The 19,291-nt window shown below is 41.5% G+C and overlaps 1 protein-coding gene across 1 annotated transcript in view; it reads right to left on the bottom strand.

Moving 5' to 3' along the window:
- Positions 1-1,111: 1,111 nt before the first annotated feature.
- LOC145359627 (aquaporin-3-like) overlaps positions 1,112-19,291 on the bottom strand; it is a 29,382-nt gene continuing 11,202 nt past the window's right edge. The window contains exons 3-6 of the mRNA XM_080214366.1: positions 17,576-17,713; positions 10,975-11,096; positions 9,165-9,382; positions 1,112-5,643 (exon numbers count right to left, since the gene is read on the bottom strand). Of these exons, the coding sequence (XP_080070492.1) occupies positions 5,469-5,643; positions 9,165-9,382; positions 10,975-11,096; positions 17,576-17,713 (653 nt within the window). The 3' untranslated portion in view covers positions 1,112-5,468. The remainder of the gene's footprint in view (positions 5,644-9,164; positions 9,383-10,974; positions 11,097-17,575; positions 17,714-19,291) is intronic.

Genomic DNA, 19,291 nt, shown 5'->3' with positions numbered 1-19,291 from the left:
ATGTCACTTGCACCCCATTGACAATGGCACCCTTTCTCCCCCTGATGAGCCTCAGTGTCTGTAGCTCAGAGGCCAGCTCATCTACCTTGAGCTGGAGCTCCTCCAGCAACCTGCACTTACTGCAGACATGGTCACTGGGGAGGACCCTGGGGTCCACCAGTTCCCACATCATACAGAAACCACACATCACATGCCCCTCCATTATTCCCTGTAGTAATATTGAAAATTTCCACACAAACTCACCTGGCCCTTTTTCTCTCCAGCCCTTTTGATATTAAGCCCTAATTGCTCACTCTACTTCCCTCTCACTCCACTGCCCGCTCCAACGCTGCCCGCTGTCTACACCAGGCCTCCTTTTAAACCTGGCGCTGATTTAAAGCTTGCTGGGCCACAACTCCCTTCTAACCACTCCCTCAGAATTCTTAAAGCAGTAAATACAATAAATGCTTTAAACAGTTCTACAAAGAACAAAGTGCTTTAAACTTATTTAAACAGGTTTTTAACAGGTAAAATCTTATCTCTCTATGCGAGTCCCAATCTATATGTGAGAAGTCAGTTAGAAAATGACAGTAGGGTGAAATCCGATCCTCCATAAAAGCTGACCTGCTGATTTTCCATTGTCCTCTGGAAAATAACACCTGCTGATGACACAGCAAAGGGCCAGCGAGTATACTGGAACAAACATTTGCCTGTGTTTATTTTGACATAAGCTCAGAAAGCGTTGTCAAATTTAAGTTGCTGATATGCGTGACTCATATCCAGTTTTGGAGAATTTTGCAGTCAGGGCTCTAATCTTTGGAATTGGATATTTATCCAACTTGGCAGCCTGATTAACTCTTAACTTGTAGCTGCACAAATGCACATAGTCTTATAATGATAACCTTGGTCTTATAATGATGACCTCCAGATGTGCCTACCTTATCAAGTCCTTTCCTAATTTAAGAGACCTCTACTAGGTCATCCATCAATCTGTTCTTTTCAAGAGCTGGTTCCTCCTCTCCTGATAGGTTCTCCTCCTAGGTGATCCAATCTAATCTTCTATATTTCTTTTGCTCAGCCCCAGTTAATGTTAATGATGAACAAGATCAAACAGTACCAGGACAGACAACAGTTGTTGAAATGTTTTTTCTGACCATGGATGTGTGCCAGGTGTTTATTTACTTAAGAAAAATAGAAAAAAAACTACAAGGCATTACTTTTACATAAACACTCGTTGCTATTACGTACCATCATTAAATGTCATTCAAACCAATTCTGTTTTACTGATCTCTATTTGTAAACAGAACAAAGCAGTGTATGAGGGACACAGAAAGCAGCCTTAAATAAACCTGTTAATTTGTGATAAAAGGCGCATCTGCTGTCAGGATACAAGAACACGATTTACTGATCTGGACTCAAGTAGCCAGATCATTTCTGAGAGTTTTCTTAGTAATTACCTGACATGACTTTCCACCAAGATGGAAAGTACCTAGACTACTTTTTCTGTCTTGAATTATGCTTTATACGTTAACACAAATGATGCACAAGCTTACCTTTTTAATATATGTTTTCTTTGTTCCCACATATATATGTACAAAATCACAATAACTTGGCAGTTTTCAAATATCAAAATATTGCATTTACTACAGTTTATATTTTCAGAAGCTATTTTTAATCAAATGAAAACCCTAAAATAAAACCCCAGATCAGCTGGCAATACCGTATTTACATCCCATCACCTAAAATGAAACAATAATTTTAAAGTTAAGCACAGGTTTAAACAACCACCAAATAATTGGTATTAACTGTATCTGTACAACATTTTTTAGCTAATTGGTGAGCTGTTTTCACGTTGCATTAAAATGCATTTGCATTAAGATATAGTGCCAGTTTCTGACACCCAGATTTTGTGCACTCAGCTAATATCCTAAAGTATTTGCTTGGGTTTACTTAAAATTATCAGCTAGGAAGACCTGATTAAAACAGCACGAGCTGTTATCGTGGATCCAACATCTTTACTTCTGCATTGCAGCTGGTTGGCCATCAGAAACTAGCACCCTGCTCAGGTCTCAGCACAATGTAAAAACAATTCTGAAACATAACATTGGTCCAATGAGAAAGCAAACTTATGCAATGGCCATGCTGTCTCCAGGGTCATGGCAAATCTTAAAGTAGCAGCAATACTTCCTTTTCATTTCAGACAGCTAAATACACAACTGGCAATGATGAGGCAAAAGGAGAAGCACAACAATATTCTGGGGGTGATTATAAGAGGGAGTACATCACAGTGTCGCAAGGTCATGAAAGAATTTAACACATGGCTAAGCATTTTAAATATTATTTGAGTAACCACTGTAAGTCAGCAAAGACATGTGGGTGTGTGGGTGTCTTGCCAGGCAATTTCAGAGAGCATTTAAGAGTCAACCACATTGCTGTGTCTCTAGAGTTGCATGTAGGCCAGACCAGGTAAGGATGGTAGATTTCCTTCCCTAAAGGACATGGGTGAACAGATGGATTTTTAGGACAATAGTTTCATGGTCATCTTTAGACTTTTAATTCCCAGGGTTCTCAAAGCATTACCCTGTATCTCTAGTCCAATGATGATTAGTCCAATGATAATACCACCCACCATTGCCTCCGCCTTACATAGAGAGGAGTATTTGTGGTTGACCGAGTGAGCATGAGAAAAATTGAGTCTGACAATAGTAAGGACATAGAAGTGAGTTTCATCAGCAGTTAGACTGAAGCAGGGGCAATGTTACGGAGGTAGAGGTAATGGGTCTTTGTAAGGGAAAGGATGTTAGATTGAGTGTCAAACTTGGGCCGAAATTACAAACCATTTGGCTCAACCTAAGGCAACAGCTGGATGCTGTTTACAATCAGTGGCAAAGATACAGAGTTTGTGATGGGGGCTGAAGACAATGTTGTCAGTCTTCCGATCTTCACCTGGAGGAAATCACAGTTTATCCGAGATGCTGAGGGATCCTGAGAGACAGGATTTATGAACATTTGGAGAGCTTTAGTATGATCAAAAATAGTCAGCATGGCTTTGTCAAAGGCAATCGTGCCTTATGAGCCTGGTGAGTTTTTTGAAGATGTGACTAAACACATTGACGAAGGAAGAGCGGTAGATGTGGTTTATATGGATGCATAAACAAGATGTTCAGCAAGATGTTCAATAAGGTCCCCTATGCAAGGCTTATTGAGAAAGTGAGGGGGCATGGGATCCAAGGGGACATTGCTTTGTGGATCCAGAACTGGCTTGCCCACAGAAGGCAAAGAATGGTTGCGGATGGGTCTTTTTCTGCATGGAGGTCGGTCACCAGTGGAGTGTCCCAGGGATCTGTCCTGAGACCCTTGCTCTTTGTGATTTTTATAAATGAATTGGATAAGGAAGTGGAGGGATGGGTTGGTAAGTTTGCCAATGACACAAAGGTTGGAAGTGTTGTGGATAGTCTGGAGGGATGTCAGAAGTTGCAACGAGACATAGATAGGATGCAAGACTGGGCAGAGAAGTGGCAGATGGACTTCAACCCAGATAAGTGTATGGTGGTTCATTTTGGCAGGTCAAATGGGATGACAGAATATACTATTAAGGGGAGGACTCTTAACAGTGTGGAAGATCAAAAGGATCTTGGGGTCCGGGTTCATAGGACTCTCAAATTGGCTTCGCAGCTAGAGGATGTGGTTAAGAAGGCGTATGGTGTACTGGCCTTCATCAATCGAGGAATTGAGTTTAAGAGTCGGGAGATAATGCTGCAGCTGTATAAGACCTTGTCAGACCCCACTTGGAGTACTGTGCTCAGTTCTGGTCACCTCATTACAGGAAGGATGTAGAAGCCATTGAAAGGGTGCAGAGGAAATTTACAAGGATGTTACCTGAATTGGGTGGCATGCCTTATAAGGATAAGTTGAGAGAGCTCGGTCTTTTCTCCTTAGAGAGAGACAAAGGATGAGAGGTGATCTGATAGAGGTGTATTAGATGTTGAGAGGTATTGATTGAGTGGATTCTCAGAGGCTTTTTCCCAGGGCTGAAATAGCTGCCACAAGAGGACACAGGTTTAGGGTGCGGGGGAGTAGGTACACAAGAGATGTCAGGGGTAAGTTTTTCACTCAGAGGGTGGTGGGTGAGTGGAATCGGCTGCCAGCGGTGGTGGAGGAGGCAGATTTGATAAGAGTCTTTTAAGAGACTCTTGGATAAGTACATGGGACTTAATAAGATAGAGGGTTATAGGTAAGCCTAGTAGATAGTGATATGATCGGCGCAACTTGTGGGCTGAAGGGCCTGTTTGCGCTGTAGTTTTTCTATGATTCTATGCTGGGGTGTAACCTTCAGCAAATTCTACTCTAAAATAAGGTAGCTCCCTCAACTTGTACTCAAAGGTACATAATTGATAACAGCAAGTTTACTTGTCCTAGGTTGGAAGTCCTAGTTGGTGTAACATTTTAGCTGCTGATAAAAGGAATGCTCACTCCACCACTGTTAATGATTTTATACTGTAGGATGTACCTATAGCTGTATAGTCATTGGTCAGATCATTAGTAAGGGTGTGAGTTACAGCCTTAAATATTAACGCTAATTTCTATGGCTATTGTTTTCAACTAAATTTTAAAAATTAAATCCCATAATATTCTCCTGGTACATGCATGAGCATGTTTGAAAGCAACTATTTAGTTCTTCCCCGGATTCCTGACAACTGGGGGTTCCAAGGGACAGGTTGACGAGTCAAAGTACAATTTTAAAAAGTGTTGTCCCACCCTGGACTTCGAGCAGTCAGAAACTTCTATCGGTTAATGATCAGAATGCTTCAATTTCATGGGGCCTGAAAACAGACATCCCAGGTTATCGCTCTGCTCCATTTTCCTCCTAATTCTTTTAACAACATCGTCTAGCCGGGGGTAGATCTGCTCTTAAATTCAGCCTTGTGCCACTGAATTGTCCACAGGAAAGGTAAATTCAGGCAGCTGTTTCCTCACAGACTGAACACATTTGCCTGTTCACCAGTAGGTGCCCCTCGAGAAAAAGCTGCCTTTATTTATCATTCCAGTAAGATAGAAGTCACTTGGATCTGCTTTTGATCGCACAAAATTTAAATTAGGACCCTCTACAGCCTAAATTATTCTTGGAAATTCCCATTGTCAATTGCAGGATAATTTTGTTTGAAGGTTTCTCTCTGTATTTGGCAGATACTTCCCCAAGTCAGAAGAATGTGACAGCAAGTGATTGGATTTCTTTATTCTTCTATACTTGCTTGCTTCAGTGAATGTATGTGTGATAGAGTCTACGGTGATATCCGTGTTATACATATAGCCTAAAAATCTACATAAACTTTATTGCAGCAATATTGAAGTTCTGAATGCTTCCAAAATACCAAGTTAAGCGTGCTGTCACATTCAACATGGATCAAATGTTGTGGTTTATTGTGAGAAAATGCATGGGGTATCACAGATATTTATTCTATAATCTTCTGACCGTGATCCATCATGTATCAGCAACTTCCTCTTAATTTTACATTAGCCAGTTTTACATTTTCTTCTCCAGTGGGTGAACTGGGCTTTATGGGCTCAAGGTGAATTCCAATCATTAGCTGATATATCAGAACACCAAGTACAGAACCAAGGAGTGGGGCAAAAATGGGAACCCAAAACCAGTAGCTTCCAGCACTAGAAAAAAACAGAAGAACAAAGAATCATTAAATGGAGGTTAGACATCACATTTAATGAACCACATCAAACTGTTGTCAACATGAAATTTGTGAGCATTATACACCACACCATATAAATGCACTAATGCAGAAATTCTATTGCTAGTGACATGCTGTATTCTACACACCCTCGCTATATAATTTATAAAATGTATATCAGTATAACCAGTGTATCGAAAATCAGAAGATAATTTTGTGCTTCGTTTTTTTTTGCTGTTAGCTTCCTGCTTCTGCTGTTCACCACATCACAGCTACTTACTCACCGGGTGCTCAAACCCACAGCTGTCTAATGACTTCTCCTCCTAAGTAAGTTTAGGTATTAGTCACAAGTAAGGCTTACATTAAAACTTCAATGAAGTTACTGTGAAATTCCCCTAGTCGCCGCACTCCAGCGCCTTTTCGAGTCAATGCACCTAACCAGCACGTCTTTCAGGATGTGGGAGGAAACCGGAGCACTGGGAGGAAACCCACGCAGACATGGGGAGAAGGTGCAAACTCCAACAGACAGTGACCCAGAATTGAACCGAGATCCCTGACGCTGTGAAGCAGCAGTGCTAACCACTGTGTCACTGTGCCGCCCCCTCCTTGTTGGAGAGGTAAATGGAGTTTCTTTAGGTTTGAATTGTCTATAAGGTAACATTATCTGGCAGTTGGAGATTGACAAATGAGTCAATCTTCTATGGCAAACTTAATAATCCATATTCTGAATTAGGCAAAATATCAGAACTGCAAAACATGTTGATGGCCAACCAGCCAGCCTGGTTTAATCAAAGCACCTCGGAGGAACTGGCACTGGAGGAACTTTCCATTCAGCTTCAGACATTGCTGCAAGCTGCTTACAGGTGGTGTAGTCACAGCCTGCAAAGAAGGGGAAGCAAATGGGACATTGTACAGTTTTAGGCAGTTTAATGACAATAGCACCCAAACTGAACTGAACTGAACTAAAGTGAATCTAAGAGTTCAGAAGTAGGTATGCAGAAAGACTCTCCTCCTCAGATTATAGGATATTCTTCTGTGATTGACCCAAGGTCAAAATTATTTAAGTAAGACATTATGTGATTTGGAATGGGGTCAGAATCATGAGAGTAAATTCCATCTTGCTATTGCTTCAGTAACGAAATGTTATCACTTTGTTTTGTGCAATATGACTCAATTTATAAAATTAGGCTCATATTTTATTAAATTATTCCTCAACATTAAAGCTTTGCATTTTGAGTGCCTCCTTCTTGCTTCTTCTCCACTTCTTTCAAATTTTTACCATGTATTTTGGTGGAATATTGGGTCCAAAATAATAAAAAAGTTAATCAAAAACCAATGTCAAATTGTTCTTCACTAACGTATGATCAACATATGACATAGACTTTCAGGTGCAGAATGGGAGATTAAAAAAAACTGGGTGTTCAGATAGGATACATTGGGATAGAAACATAGAAAAAAGGAACAGGAGTAGGCCATTCAGCCCTTCAAGCCTGCTTCCCCATTCATTACGATCATGGCTGATCATCCAATTCAGTAACCTGTTCCTGCTTTCGCCATATCATTTGATCCCTTTGGTCCCAGAGCTATATATAACGCCTTCTGGAAAACAAATGATGTTTTGGCCTCAACTGATTTTTGTGGTAGAGAATTTCACAGGCTCACCATTCTCTGGGTGAAGAAATTTCTCCACACCTCAGTTCAAAATGCTTTACCCCATATCCTTAGCCTATGATCCCTGGTTCTGGACTCCCCCACAAATCATGAACATCTTTCCTGCATCTACTCTTATATAGTCCTGTTAGGCTTTTATAGATTTCTATGAGATTCCACCTCATTCTCTGAAACTCCAGTGAATATAATCATTACCAACTCAGTCTTTCCCCATATGTCAGTCCCAACATCCCAAGAATCAGTCTGGTAAACCTTTGCTGCACTGTCCATAGCAAGAACATCCTTCCTCAGTTAAGGAGACCAAAACTGCACACACTATTCCAGGTACTGACCAGGATCCTGTATAATTGCAGCAAGCCATCCTTGCTCCTGTACTGGAATCCTCTCACAATGAAAGTCAATGTACAATTTGCCTTCTTCATCATCTGCTGCACCTGCATGCTTCCCTTCATTGACTGATGTGCCAGAACACCCAGGTCTTGTTGCACGTTCCCCACTCTTAATTTAAAGTCATTCAGATAATAATCTGCCTTCCTGCTTTTGCTTCCAAAGTGGATAGCTTCACCATCATGCACATTATATTGCATCTGCCATGCAGTTGTCCACTCACTCAATTTGTCCAAGTCATACTGAAGCATCTCTGTGTCCTTGTCACAGTTCACCCTCCCACCCAGCTTTGTCCCATGTGCAAATTTGGAGATATTATACTTATTTCTCTCATCTAAATCATTAATATGCATTGCGTATAGCTGGGGATCCAGCACCAGTCCTTATGGTATCCCACTATCACTATCTGCCATTTGGAAGAAGACCCATTTATTCCTACTCTTTGTTTTTTGTCTGCCAACCAGTTTTCTATCCATCTCAACACAAAACCCCCAATCCCAGGGACTTTAATTTTACACGCTAGTCTCGTATGTGGAACCTTGTCGAAAGCTTTCAGAAAGTCTAAATAAATCGCAATAAGAAGTCTCACAACACCAGGTTAAAGTCCAACAGGTTTATTTGGAATCACAAGCTTTCGGAGTGCTGCTCCTTCATCATGTGATGATCACCTATTGAAGGAGCAGCTCTCTGAAAACTCATGATTCCAAATAAACCTGTTAGACGTTAACCTGGCATTGTGAGACTTCTTATTGTGTCCACTCCAGTCCAATGCCAGCATCGCCGCAATCATAAATAAACCACATCTACTGGCTCCCCCTCATCAACTCTGCTAGTTACATCCTCAAAGAATTCCAATAGATTTGTCAAGCCCTTTCATAAATTCATGCTTACTCTGTCCAATCCTGCTTCTGTTTTCCAGGTGCTCTGCTATAAAATCTTTGAGAATGGACCCTAGAATTTTCCCCACTACTGACATCTGACTGATGGGTCTACAACTCCCTGTTTTCTCCCTACTCCTTGGAAGATGCCCACCAATATATCCATGATTTATAGGGCCACTTCATAACTACTGAGGGATGTAGATTATCAGGCCCTGGGGATTTATCGGTCTTCAATCCCATCAATTTGATTGGAAACAATAGTTGAAATGAGTTACCTCATCCCGTGATCATGGTTCAGTACAAAATTACATTTGACTACATATGAAATATGGTACTGAAATAGTCCATTTTACCCAACAAGTTATTAATGGCAGTGTCCATTGAGTTATTTTGTGCACATTTTAGATACTTAAAGCCGCAAAAACATGCAAGTTGTGGCAATTACATGTATAAATGTGTCCATAAATGACTAATGCCAATCTTACATCCCAGAATCCAGTTGTCAATCCAAATAAAAATTAATTCAAAACAAAGCCATAAGAGCTGATTAAAAACAACAAACCTGAAAACCTCAGCTCCCCAACCAGCCAGTGCTGTAAACAAGCGAGGTCCAAAGTCTCTGGCAGGGTTCACAGCATACCCAGAGTTGAAACCCATTGACAGGCCAATTACCAATACGGCAAAACCAACAGTAAATGCCTCCAGTCCCTTTGGCACTGGGTTGTTGAACTTATCCACAATGGCAAGGATGCAAACTATGAGAGCAGTAGTCCCAATCAGCTGCATTAGAAAAAAGGAGAAACAAATTCAGACTTATAAAATGTTGAAGGATATTATCACGCTCATATTGTTGTGTAACACCACCACCCTGCTAAATGATGATCAGATCTAACCATCAAAACTGGACATCCACGAGGTGCTGTAAGCCATCAGAAGCCACAGAACTGTAAAGTGTAAAATTTATTTATTAGTCACAAGTAAGGCTTACATTAACATTGTAATGAAGTTACAGTGAAATTCCCCTAGTCGCCACATTCCAGCACCATTTCAGGTCAATGCACCTAACTAGTGCATCTTTCAGAATGTGGAGGAAACCGGAGCAACCAAAGGAAACTCATGCAGACAAGGGGAGAACATTCAAACTCCATATAGACTGTGATCCAAGCCAGTAATTGAACCCAAGTCCATGGTGCTGTGAAGGAGCAGTGCTAACCATTGTGCTACCATACTCAACCATAATCTGCAACCTCATGGCCCAGCATATCCTTCACTTTACCACTACCACCCAACCAGGGGATCAACCCTGGTCAATGAAGAGTGCAGGAGGAATGCCAGGAGCAACACTAGGTGTATCTAAAAATGAGGTGTCAGCCTGGTGAGGCGACAGCATGGGACTACTTGCATGCCAAATGGTGGAAGGAGCAAGTAATAGGCAGAGCTAAGCAATTCCACAGATCTAAGCTCTGCAGTCCTGCCACATCCAGCCAAAACCAAACTCATGTTCACCATTTTCGATCCAGGGCAGGATAAAATATTCAGGATGAAACAAAAAAGAAGAAAATGTTTGAGGGCTGAGGTGTTATCATAGAAGGATCATAGAATCCCCACAGTGCAGAAGGAGGCCATTCGGTCCATCGAGTCTGCACCAACAACAATCCCACCCAAGCCCTACCTCACATATTTACCCTGCTAGTCCCCCTGACACTAAATAGCAATTTAGCACAGCCAATCAACTTAACCCGCACATCTTTGGACTGGGGGAAGAAACTGGAACACCTGGAGGAAACCCACATAGACATGGAGAGAATGTACAAACTCCACACAGACAGTCACACCAAGGCCGGAATTGAACCCGGATCCCTGGTACTGTGAGGCAACAGGCAATACAATTCAGGCAGGGTTCATGTCCAAGTGGTTACAAATCAAACAGAAATTTCCATTCCCTGCAGTCCCTGCTCACTGAGACTTCTGTCAATCTGAAAGGTTTCCTGAGTAATTAGACAAAAATCCAATAAACCCTCAGTGAGAATCACAAGTCATTCATACTGCTGTCTAATTTGGATCCGCACAGTCTGAATTTGTCCTGGAACACCAATTGCCGTTGATGTTTTATATAAATACGTTCATATAGATTACCTGCTCACACAAGTACTATCTTCCAGGAAAATAGGAGGTTACTTTATATTTTCACTTTTTTCCTCCCCTACTAACAGCCCTCGATTTTCGCTGAGGAACAATTCCATTACCAATTAACATCTCAGTTAAAGTCAATAGTCCTGAGCCATTTTCCTATCGGCACACCATACTGAACTGCTCCGGCTTATTTTCACCTTTGGATACGGCATGTACTTAAAACGTTTATAGTTAATTACCTGATCAAAAAAGCCATTTACTGGAGTTAAGTGCGCAGATGGGTATGTAGCAAATATACCAGCAGTCGCATTGGGACCATGTACTAAGAGTTTGTTTTGGCCACTGAAGCCCCACATGGCATCTGAAATAACATACATTAGATCAATTAATAATTATTTTATAGATTCAGCTTCCTGCCTTGTTAGACAATTAGCAATTCTGTTTTAGTCAAAAATGAGAAATACCTGACACTGAACAAGAAATGCAGACAACACCATGGCTGTTGTTCACTGGGGATCAAACCAGAATACTCAGATACGTGGGAATCAGTAAAAGTCTGAACTTGCAGTCTCAATAATTATTTATAATAAATCCCTTTTCAGAAACACCTTGGATGGAATATTACAGCCTCGCTCGAGCGAGACCAGAAATTCCAGCCTGAGGTCAGACATTTCCATTGTCCACCCCTCGCCAAATCCATGGCGGGCAGCATGGTAGAATTCAGACACTTGTTTTTATTCTAGAAATGACATGATCTCAAGGAACAACTTTTTTTTTCAATTCATGGGCATATTAACATCAAAAAGTAATCCTTCCCTTTCAATTAGATCACATTTGATCTGCTTCAATGAAAAATTCCAGCAGAATATCTCACACATTTTCTCAATCTCTCTTCCTAAGAGTACATTTGGCAACAGATTAAATAGAATTTACAACACAGAGACGATCAATTCATCCAACTGATGCCATGCCAATTTTAACGCTCCACACAAAGTGCCTACAAACATAAGAACATACAAATTAGGGGCTGGATTTCAGCCCCTTGAGTCTGCTTTGCCATTTGATAGAATCACATGTGATCTGACTGTGGCCTCTACTCCACATACCACCCACTCTCAATACCCTTTGACTCCCTCACTAATCAAAAACCTTAAAAATATTTAATGACCCAGTCTCCACTGCTCCCTGGAGAAGAGAGTTTCAAGAGTCACCGCCCTCGGAGTAAAAATTTCTTAAAAATTTCTTCTCAGTCTTAAATGGGAGACCCCCTTCTTTTCAAACTATTCACTCCCACAAGAGAAAACATCCTTTCAGCATCCACCCTGTCAAGTTCCTTCAGGATCTTATGTTTTAATAAGACTATCTTTCATTTTCTTAAACTCCAATGAATGCAGGCCCAGACTCTTAAGATAACCCCACCCCTCCACTTCCTATCCCAGGTACCAGTTGAGCGAACCATCTCTGAACTGCTTCTGAGGCATTTAAATCCTTTCTTAAATAAGGAGAACAAAATTGTACACATTGTACAAATCAACACCCCATACAACTTCAGCAAAACATCCCTACTCTTTTATTTATTCATTTACTGAATGTGTGCATGACTGGCCTAGGCCAATATTCACTGCCCGTCTCTAATTTCCCTCCACAGGGTATTTAAGGGTCAACCATTTCGCTGTGGATCTGGAGTGACGTGTAAGCCAGACCCAGTAACGATGGTTGCCCATTAAGTGCACAATCCCACAGATAAATTTAAAATTGACAAATCCAAATAAAAATACAACACAATAAGGTGAATTTCCTGATCTCACCCACTGTGGGAATCATCATGGGCAGGTTGGAAAATATGGTGGACCATTTAAAGGTCCATTGGAATTTCTGGTCTCAGTGTGAGCAAATTGTCAATAGACAGTCTTGTCTGATTCTGACTGTCAGTATATTGCAATAAGAACAGAAGGGTTTTAATGACAATGGTTTCATGGTGAACATTAGACTTTTAATTCCAGGGATGGGATTTTCCAGCCATGCTCACCCCAAAACCGGAAAATCCCACCTGAGGTCAATGGACCTTTCCATGGTCTGCACCTCACCTGCTACGATTCCTATGGTGGGTGGAACTGGGAAAATTCATCCCCAGATTTCTTGTTATTGAGTTCAAACTCCACCACCTGCTGTGGCAGGATTTGAACCCAAGTTCCCAAAGTATTAGCCTACTCTCTGGCTTTAATAGTCCAACGATAATACCACTATATCATCACCTCCATTCCATATATTCTATTCTCTTATAATAAACAACAACATTCCCTTTGCCTTTCTAATCATTTGTTGTACCTGCAGACTAACCTTTTGTGACTTTGTACCAAGACACCCAGATCCTTCTGTTCCTTCGACTTCTGCAATCTCTCTCCATTTAAATAACATACTGTCTTCTATCCTTCCTGCCAAAGTGGACAAGTCCACATTTTCCCACATTATATTCCATCTGCTAAATCTTTGCTCACTCACATAGCCTGTCTATATCCCTTTGCAGGCTTCTTATGTCTTCTTCATAACTTACATTCTTACCTATCTTTGTGTCATCAGAAAATTTAGCAATCATATATTTGGCCGCTTTATCCAATTCACTGACATAAATTATAAATAGTTGAGGCCCCAGCACTGATCCCTGTGACACTCCACTGGTCAAATCTTACCAATCCAAATATGACTTACTTATCCCCATTCACTGTTACCCGTTAACTAACCAACCCTCTATCCATGCTAATATGTTACCCCCTACACTAGGAACTCTTAATTTGCATACTGACCTTTGGTATGGTACCTTGTTGAAAGATCTTTTGGAAATCTAAGTACAGCACATCCACAGGTTCCCCTTTATCCAAGTTGTTTGTTATTTCTCAAAGAGCTCCAATAAATTTGTTAAACATGATTTCCTCTTGCACAAAACCATGTTGTCTGTCTGATTACATTGAGATATTCAAAGTGCCCTGTTATCAATCCCTGTGATTGATGCTAGCTAATTGGTCAGTATTTGCTACTTTCTATCCCTAGGATGAAGCCCATCAAGACATCTCACTCTCCTTTAATAAACTCTGTCACCAGATGTCTCTTTTTTTTTGTAACAAATCTCTAGCTCATGGTCCATGTTAAGATTTTAGGGGTAATGTTTAGTTCTGGGAAGATTGTAGCTAAAATGCTGAGCTTTAGAGATTGCCAGGACAGCTAAACAAAGATGACAGTTCGGGAGATAACCCATGTTTATTTAGCAGAGTCAAAATAGAAGAGATGGAGCCATGAAACAGCAGGTGGGTTTACTCTGCTGGCAAACTGGAGACATGAAGTGAGATTTTCCAGTCCTGCCCCCTCTGGGAATCATCCTGGGTGGGATGAAAACTTGATGGGTCAGGAAAAGGCCCATGGACTTCAAACAGGAATTTCCAGTCCTGCAGCAGGCTGACCATAAAATCCCACCATACCTCTGCACTTTTTGCAAAGAGGTGAAGGTCAAAGAGATGTTCTGCTTTTGGGAGTTGGAGCTAAATTAGTTTGAGCATTCAGTGAACTTGTGTTTGGACCTAATGTGATTTTCAGCTCATAGGAAAGCTCTAGAGGCTCTTTAGTGCAGTTAGGGCTCAGGAGAAGTCCTGAGGAGCTGTGAAGGTGATGGAAGATTGCTTGATCCTTGCTAGCAAGCTAGGGCTCAGAGAAACACTTGGAGCCATTTATAACTCAGTGCAGCCAGGAGACTGGAGTTCAGAGAAACCCAGTGGCAGTGTTACCTTAATGAAACTAATGGTCTGCAAAAGACTTGGAAGCATGTCAGTAATTAGAAATGGTAATACAGCTTTATGAAATGCATTCTCAGGAGGAGAGATTGAACCATTAGGATGTCTGAGACAGTTTGAGTTCAGACGGCTTTTGAGGAAATTCATAGGTTAGATCTTTGAAATTGAAAGGTTGAAATCTCTCATGAGGGAATAAAAGTTGTAATGTGAAGCTGTAACTCACAGTGCTCACTGACGTCTGGGTGAGTTGTTGAGAAATCCATGGGATCCGTCTTGGTCACAGCTGTCATTTAATGTGCATTGTGGGGTGCTTGACTACAGTTTGCCTGTTCATTCATATTTACCTCATGTTAATTCTGAATGTTAGAGCATAAGGTATATGTTTTAGATCGCTTTACTTCTCTGACTTTGCATAGTAAAATGTATTTTGTTTGTTTAAAAGAGTGGAATCTTGTGGCTTTATTTTCCTGTTGGGTAACTGAGATTTCAAACTTTAATTGAAACAGAAGTTACTGGTCTCTAACTGGATTGTAATAGCTTTTCCATTGCATACTTATCTAGCTTCCCCTGAAATGCAACTTTCCCATTTGTTTTAACTATTCCATGTCTCCATGTACGTCTAAGACATGTACCATGTCTTAGCTATGAGGAGAGATGAGGAGAGGTTGGGTAAACTGGGGTTGTTCTCCCTGGAAAGACAGAGAATGAGGGGAGACCTAATAGAGATGTACAGAATTATGAAGGGTATAGATAGGGTGAACAGTGGGAAGCTTTTTCCCAGGTCAGAGGTGACGATCACGAGGGGTCATGGTCTCAAGGTGAGAGGGGCGAGGTTTAACTCAGATATCAGAGGGACTTTTTTTACACAGAGGGTGGTGGGGGCCTGGAATGCGCTGCCATGTAAGGTGGTGGAGGCAGACACGCTGGCATCATTTAAGACTTACCTGGATAGTCACATGAGCAGACTGGGAATGGAGGGATACAAACGAATGGTCTAGTTGGACCAATGAGCAGCACAGGCTTGGAGGGCCGAAGGGCCTGTTTCCTGTGCTGTACTGTTCTTTGTTCTTTGTTCCATCATGCAAACCAGCCTCCCATCTATTGACTCTGTCCACATTTCCCACTGCCTAGACAAAGCAACTAGCATAATTATGGACCCCACGTACCCCAGACATTCTCTCTTCCACCTTCTTCCATCGGGAAAAAGATACAAAAGTCTGAGGTCATGTACCAACCGATTCAAGGACAGCTTCTTCCCTGCTGCTGTCAGATTTCTGAATGGATCTACCTTGCATTAAACTGATCTTTCTTTATATCCTGGCTATGACTGTAACACTACATTCTGCACTCTCTCATTTCCTTCTCTATGAATGGTATGCTTTGTCTGTATAGCGCACAAGAAACAATACTTTTCACGTGACAATAATAAATCAAATCAAATCATATCAAATTATAGCAGTTCCTCCTGAATTGCCTATTGTACTTATTAGTGAACATCTTTTACTTATGACCCTCAGGTCTCACCTCTTACTGCCTAAATATAGGTGATTTCCAAAACAGAGCTCCAACACCTTTGGGGAAAGAGTGAAGTTTTCTCACAGACAATAAAGACTTTAATCACCAATAAATTCAACCATTACTACTTTAGTAATATATCTACACGTAGAAACATTGGTCTTTGGACAGTACTTATTACTCAAGATGCATGTTGGTATCCCACAGAATTCCCAACACACTGATCTCTGTGGAAGCTATCCTTGAAGTTTGAACCCCTGATGAGCAATTTCCCTGCTCTTTGGGGCTTTCCATGACTGAATCTGACTCTAAGTGAGGTTGAAAGGTTTTGGACAATTCCACAGTACTTCCACCCAAGTGGCAAGTGAGTGAGGTTGCTAGTGGGCGGGTGGCAGGTGAATGAACTGGCAGGTTGGTTAAGGGGCAGTCAGGTCACATTGGGATGGACAGTAAGATTGGGGACTCGTCAGGTCGGGGGGTTGTTGGATGCTGAACCATAGTCAAGTCTGGTCACAGTTTGGTCAATGTTCAGGAGGGTGATTGGATCAGGTCAGGTGGCAGTTGTTAGACAGAATAATCCAAGCCTTATTCTTCCATATCTACAGAACTGACATCCCAATCATTCATACTGGCCCCTTGACTCCATCCTCTCGACTCCACAACTATCCCATAAATTTCCCAACTAACCCCACAATCCCACCCTCCCACAACTGCCACCTGACCTGATCCAATCACCTTCCTGAACACAGACCAAACTGTGACCAGACTTGACTATCGTTCAGCATCCAACAACCCCCCCACCCGACCTGACGAGTCCCCAGCCTTACTGTCCATCCCAACGTGACTTGACTGCCCCTTAACCAACCTGCCAGCTCACTCACCTGCCACCCCTACATATCTCCATACCCACCTGTCACTCTACTCACCCTGCTACTCTATCTACCTGCCAACTCACCCACCTACCACCCTATCAACATGCCATCCAAGACACCTACCACCTTACCAACCTGCCAGCCTACCTACCAACTCACCCCACTACCCACCTTAGCACCCTATCTATTTATACATTCACCCACACAGCCATTCACTCAATCACTAACATTCATACTGGATATTTGATTTATCAAGCAGCAACTCGTGCCCCAAGAAGGAGGCAAATCTTGTCATTTCCCCACAGCGTTAGAGCTGAGATGGAGTTCTTTGAGAGATGGTGTGGTCTGTATTCTGAAGCCAGGCTCAGAAGACCCGGCAACAAATTCAGGACAATGCTGAGGTGCAGAAGTATTCAAGCCAAGGGCAAGTGACAATGTTTAAATAATCTTCTGCCTGAGTGAATCTGACTAACCTAAGAATCAACTCTCTGCCAGCTGCCCAGCAGAGTGAGTCTTTCCAGCATTTCCTGAGCCAGGATCTTATTGAATGGCGCAACAGGCTCAAGGGGCCAAATGACCTACTCCTGCTCCTATGTTCTTATGTAGCATTCCCCAGAGGAAAGTTACTCTGTACAATTTAATTTTAAGAAGAAAATACCTTTGTTACTTACCAAAGTACAAGCCAAAAATGACACCAGATCCAAGGAAGCCACCAAATATTTGGGCCAAAGAGTAGAGAGGAAATTTTATCCAGGGCTCACGAGCAAGCAAACACATAGCAAAGGTCACAGCAGGGTTCAGGTGAGCACCTATATGAGGAAGAAAATAATCACAATTGATAATTAATCTTTGTGCTTCAGAATTGAACAGTGCAAAATCAGTGCAGATCGACAGAATCATAGAATCCTGCAGTGCAGAGGGAGGCCATCCAGCCCATTGAACCAGCACCAACCAGGCCTTGTCCCTGTAACCCCACATATTTACCCTGCTAATCCCCCAGACACTAAGGGGCAATTTAGCATGGCCAATCCATCTAACCTGCACATCTTTTCAGTTGAAAAGCTTATGCCTGCCATTTTAATTTATTTGCTTTACTCAAATTACCTTAAAAGGGTAGCTCATCATAATTTCACTGCATTGATTGACTCCACATAGAAACTATGGCTGAGAATTTCCTCAGAACTACTCCTGCTCCACCAACTGTGACAGAAATTCCACTGCAGTTCCAGTACAGTTCAGGGGCAATGCCAAGGAAATTCCCAGCCATAGACGGAGACCAAGGCCGCTGTTCTGACTTGCACAGACTTTGGGCCCCATTCAATCCTTTAACATTTTCCTGTTTTTTCTTCAAACTAATCTAATTTGCTTCATTTCACCCCATGCTGTTCTTTATTCTTCTAAGTAATAACCAATGAACTTTTGAAGGTTACAATCAATTTAAAATTGTTTCCTACACGTGGCAAAAAATTTGCATGAAAATGTTTTTTCTAATTCCACCCTTTATGTATATAGTACTTGGGATCAAGGTCTCACATCATCAATGTACTAATGTCATCTATGGATACCTATTCCCATTTATCATTTTCAATACCATTATCTAATGTACAGACATGTAATGTGTAGCATGGTGGCACAGTGGTTAGCACTGCTGCCTCACAATGCCAGGGACCCAAGTTCAATTCCCGACTTGGGTCAGTGTTTATGTGGAGTTTGCACTTTCTCCCCACGTGGGTTTCCTTTGGGTGCTCCAGTTTCCTCCCACAGTCCAAAAAACATGCTGGTTAGGTGCATTGGCCATACTAAATTCTCCCTCAAAGTACCCAAACAGGTGCCAGAGTGTGGTGACTAGGGGATTTTCATAGTAGCTTCATTGCAGTATTAATCTAAGTCTACTTATGATGCTAATAAAATAAACTTTTTAATAAATAAACTAATGTTCCCTTAAAGATTCCAAGTTTGAGAGAATGTAGTCTTAGTTACTCTTAAACTCCCAATTCTTGTAAATTTGTACTTCACCTTAAACTTGAATTATTAAAATGAAGACCAGAATTGCACAGTATCCCTTGGGGGATTCCACTAACCATACCCTATCCCACAGAATCTGTGCCTTTGTCTGCATCTCTCTCACTTCCTGTCCATACTACCACCTACCATTTTATAAATTAATCTTCATAAGGAGAAACTGTTTCCAGTGGCAGAAGGGGCAATACCCACAGATTTAAATGAATTGGAAAAAGAATCAGACATGACTTGGAGAATTTTATTTTATACAGTTATAATGATTTGTAACGGATTGCCTGAAAGGCTGGTGGAAGCAGATTCAGTAGTAATGTTGGATAAATACTTGAAAGGAAGAAAAATGCAGGATTATGGGAAACAGCAGGTAA

This window comes from Carcharhinus amblyrhynchos, chromosome 1 (genome assembly GCF_965287045.1).
Source record: "Carcharhinus amblyrhynchos chromosome 1, sCarAmb.v2.hapA, whole genome shotgun sequence".
Taxonomy (NCBI): Eukaryota; Metazoa; Chordata; class Chondrichthyes; order Carcharhiniformes; family Carcharhinidae; genus Carcharhinus; species Carcharhinus amblyrhynchos.
This window is presented reverse-complemented; position numbering and strand designations above follow the sequence as displayed.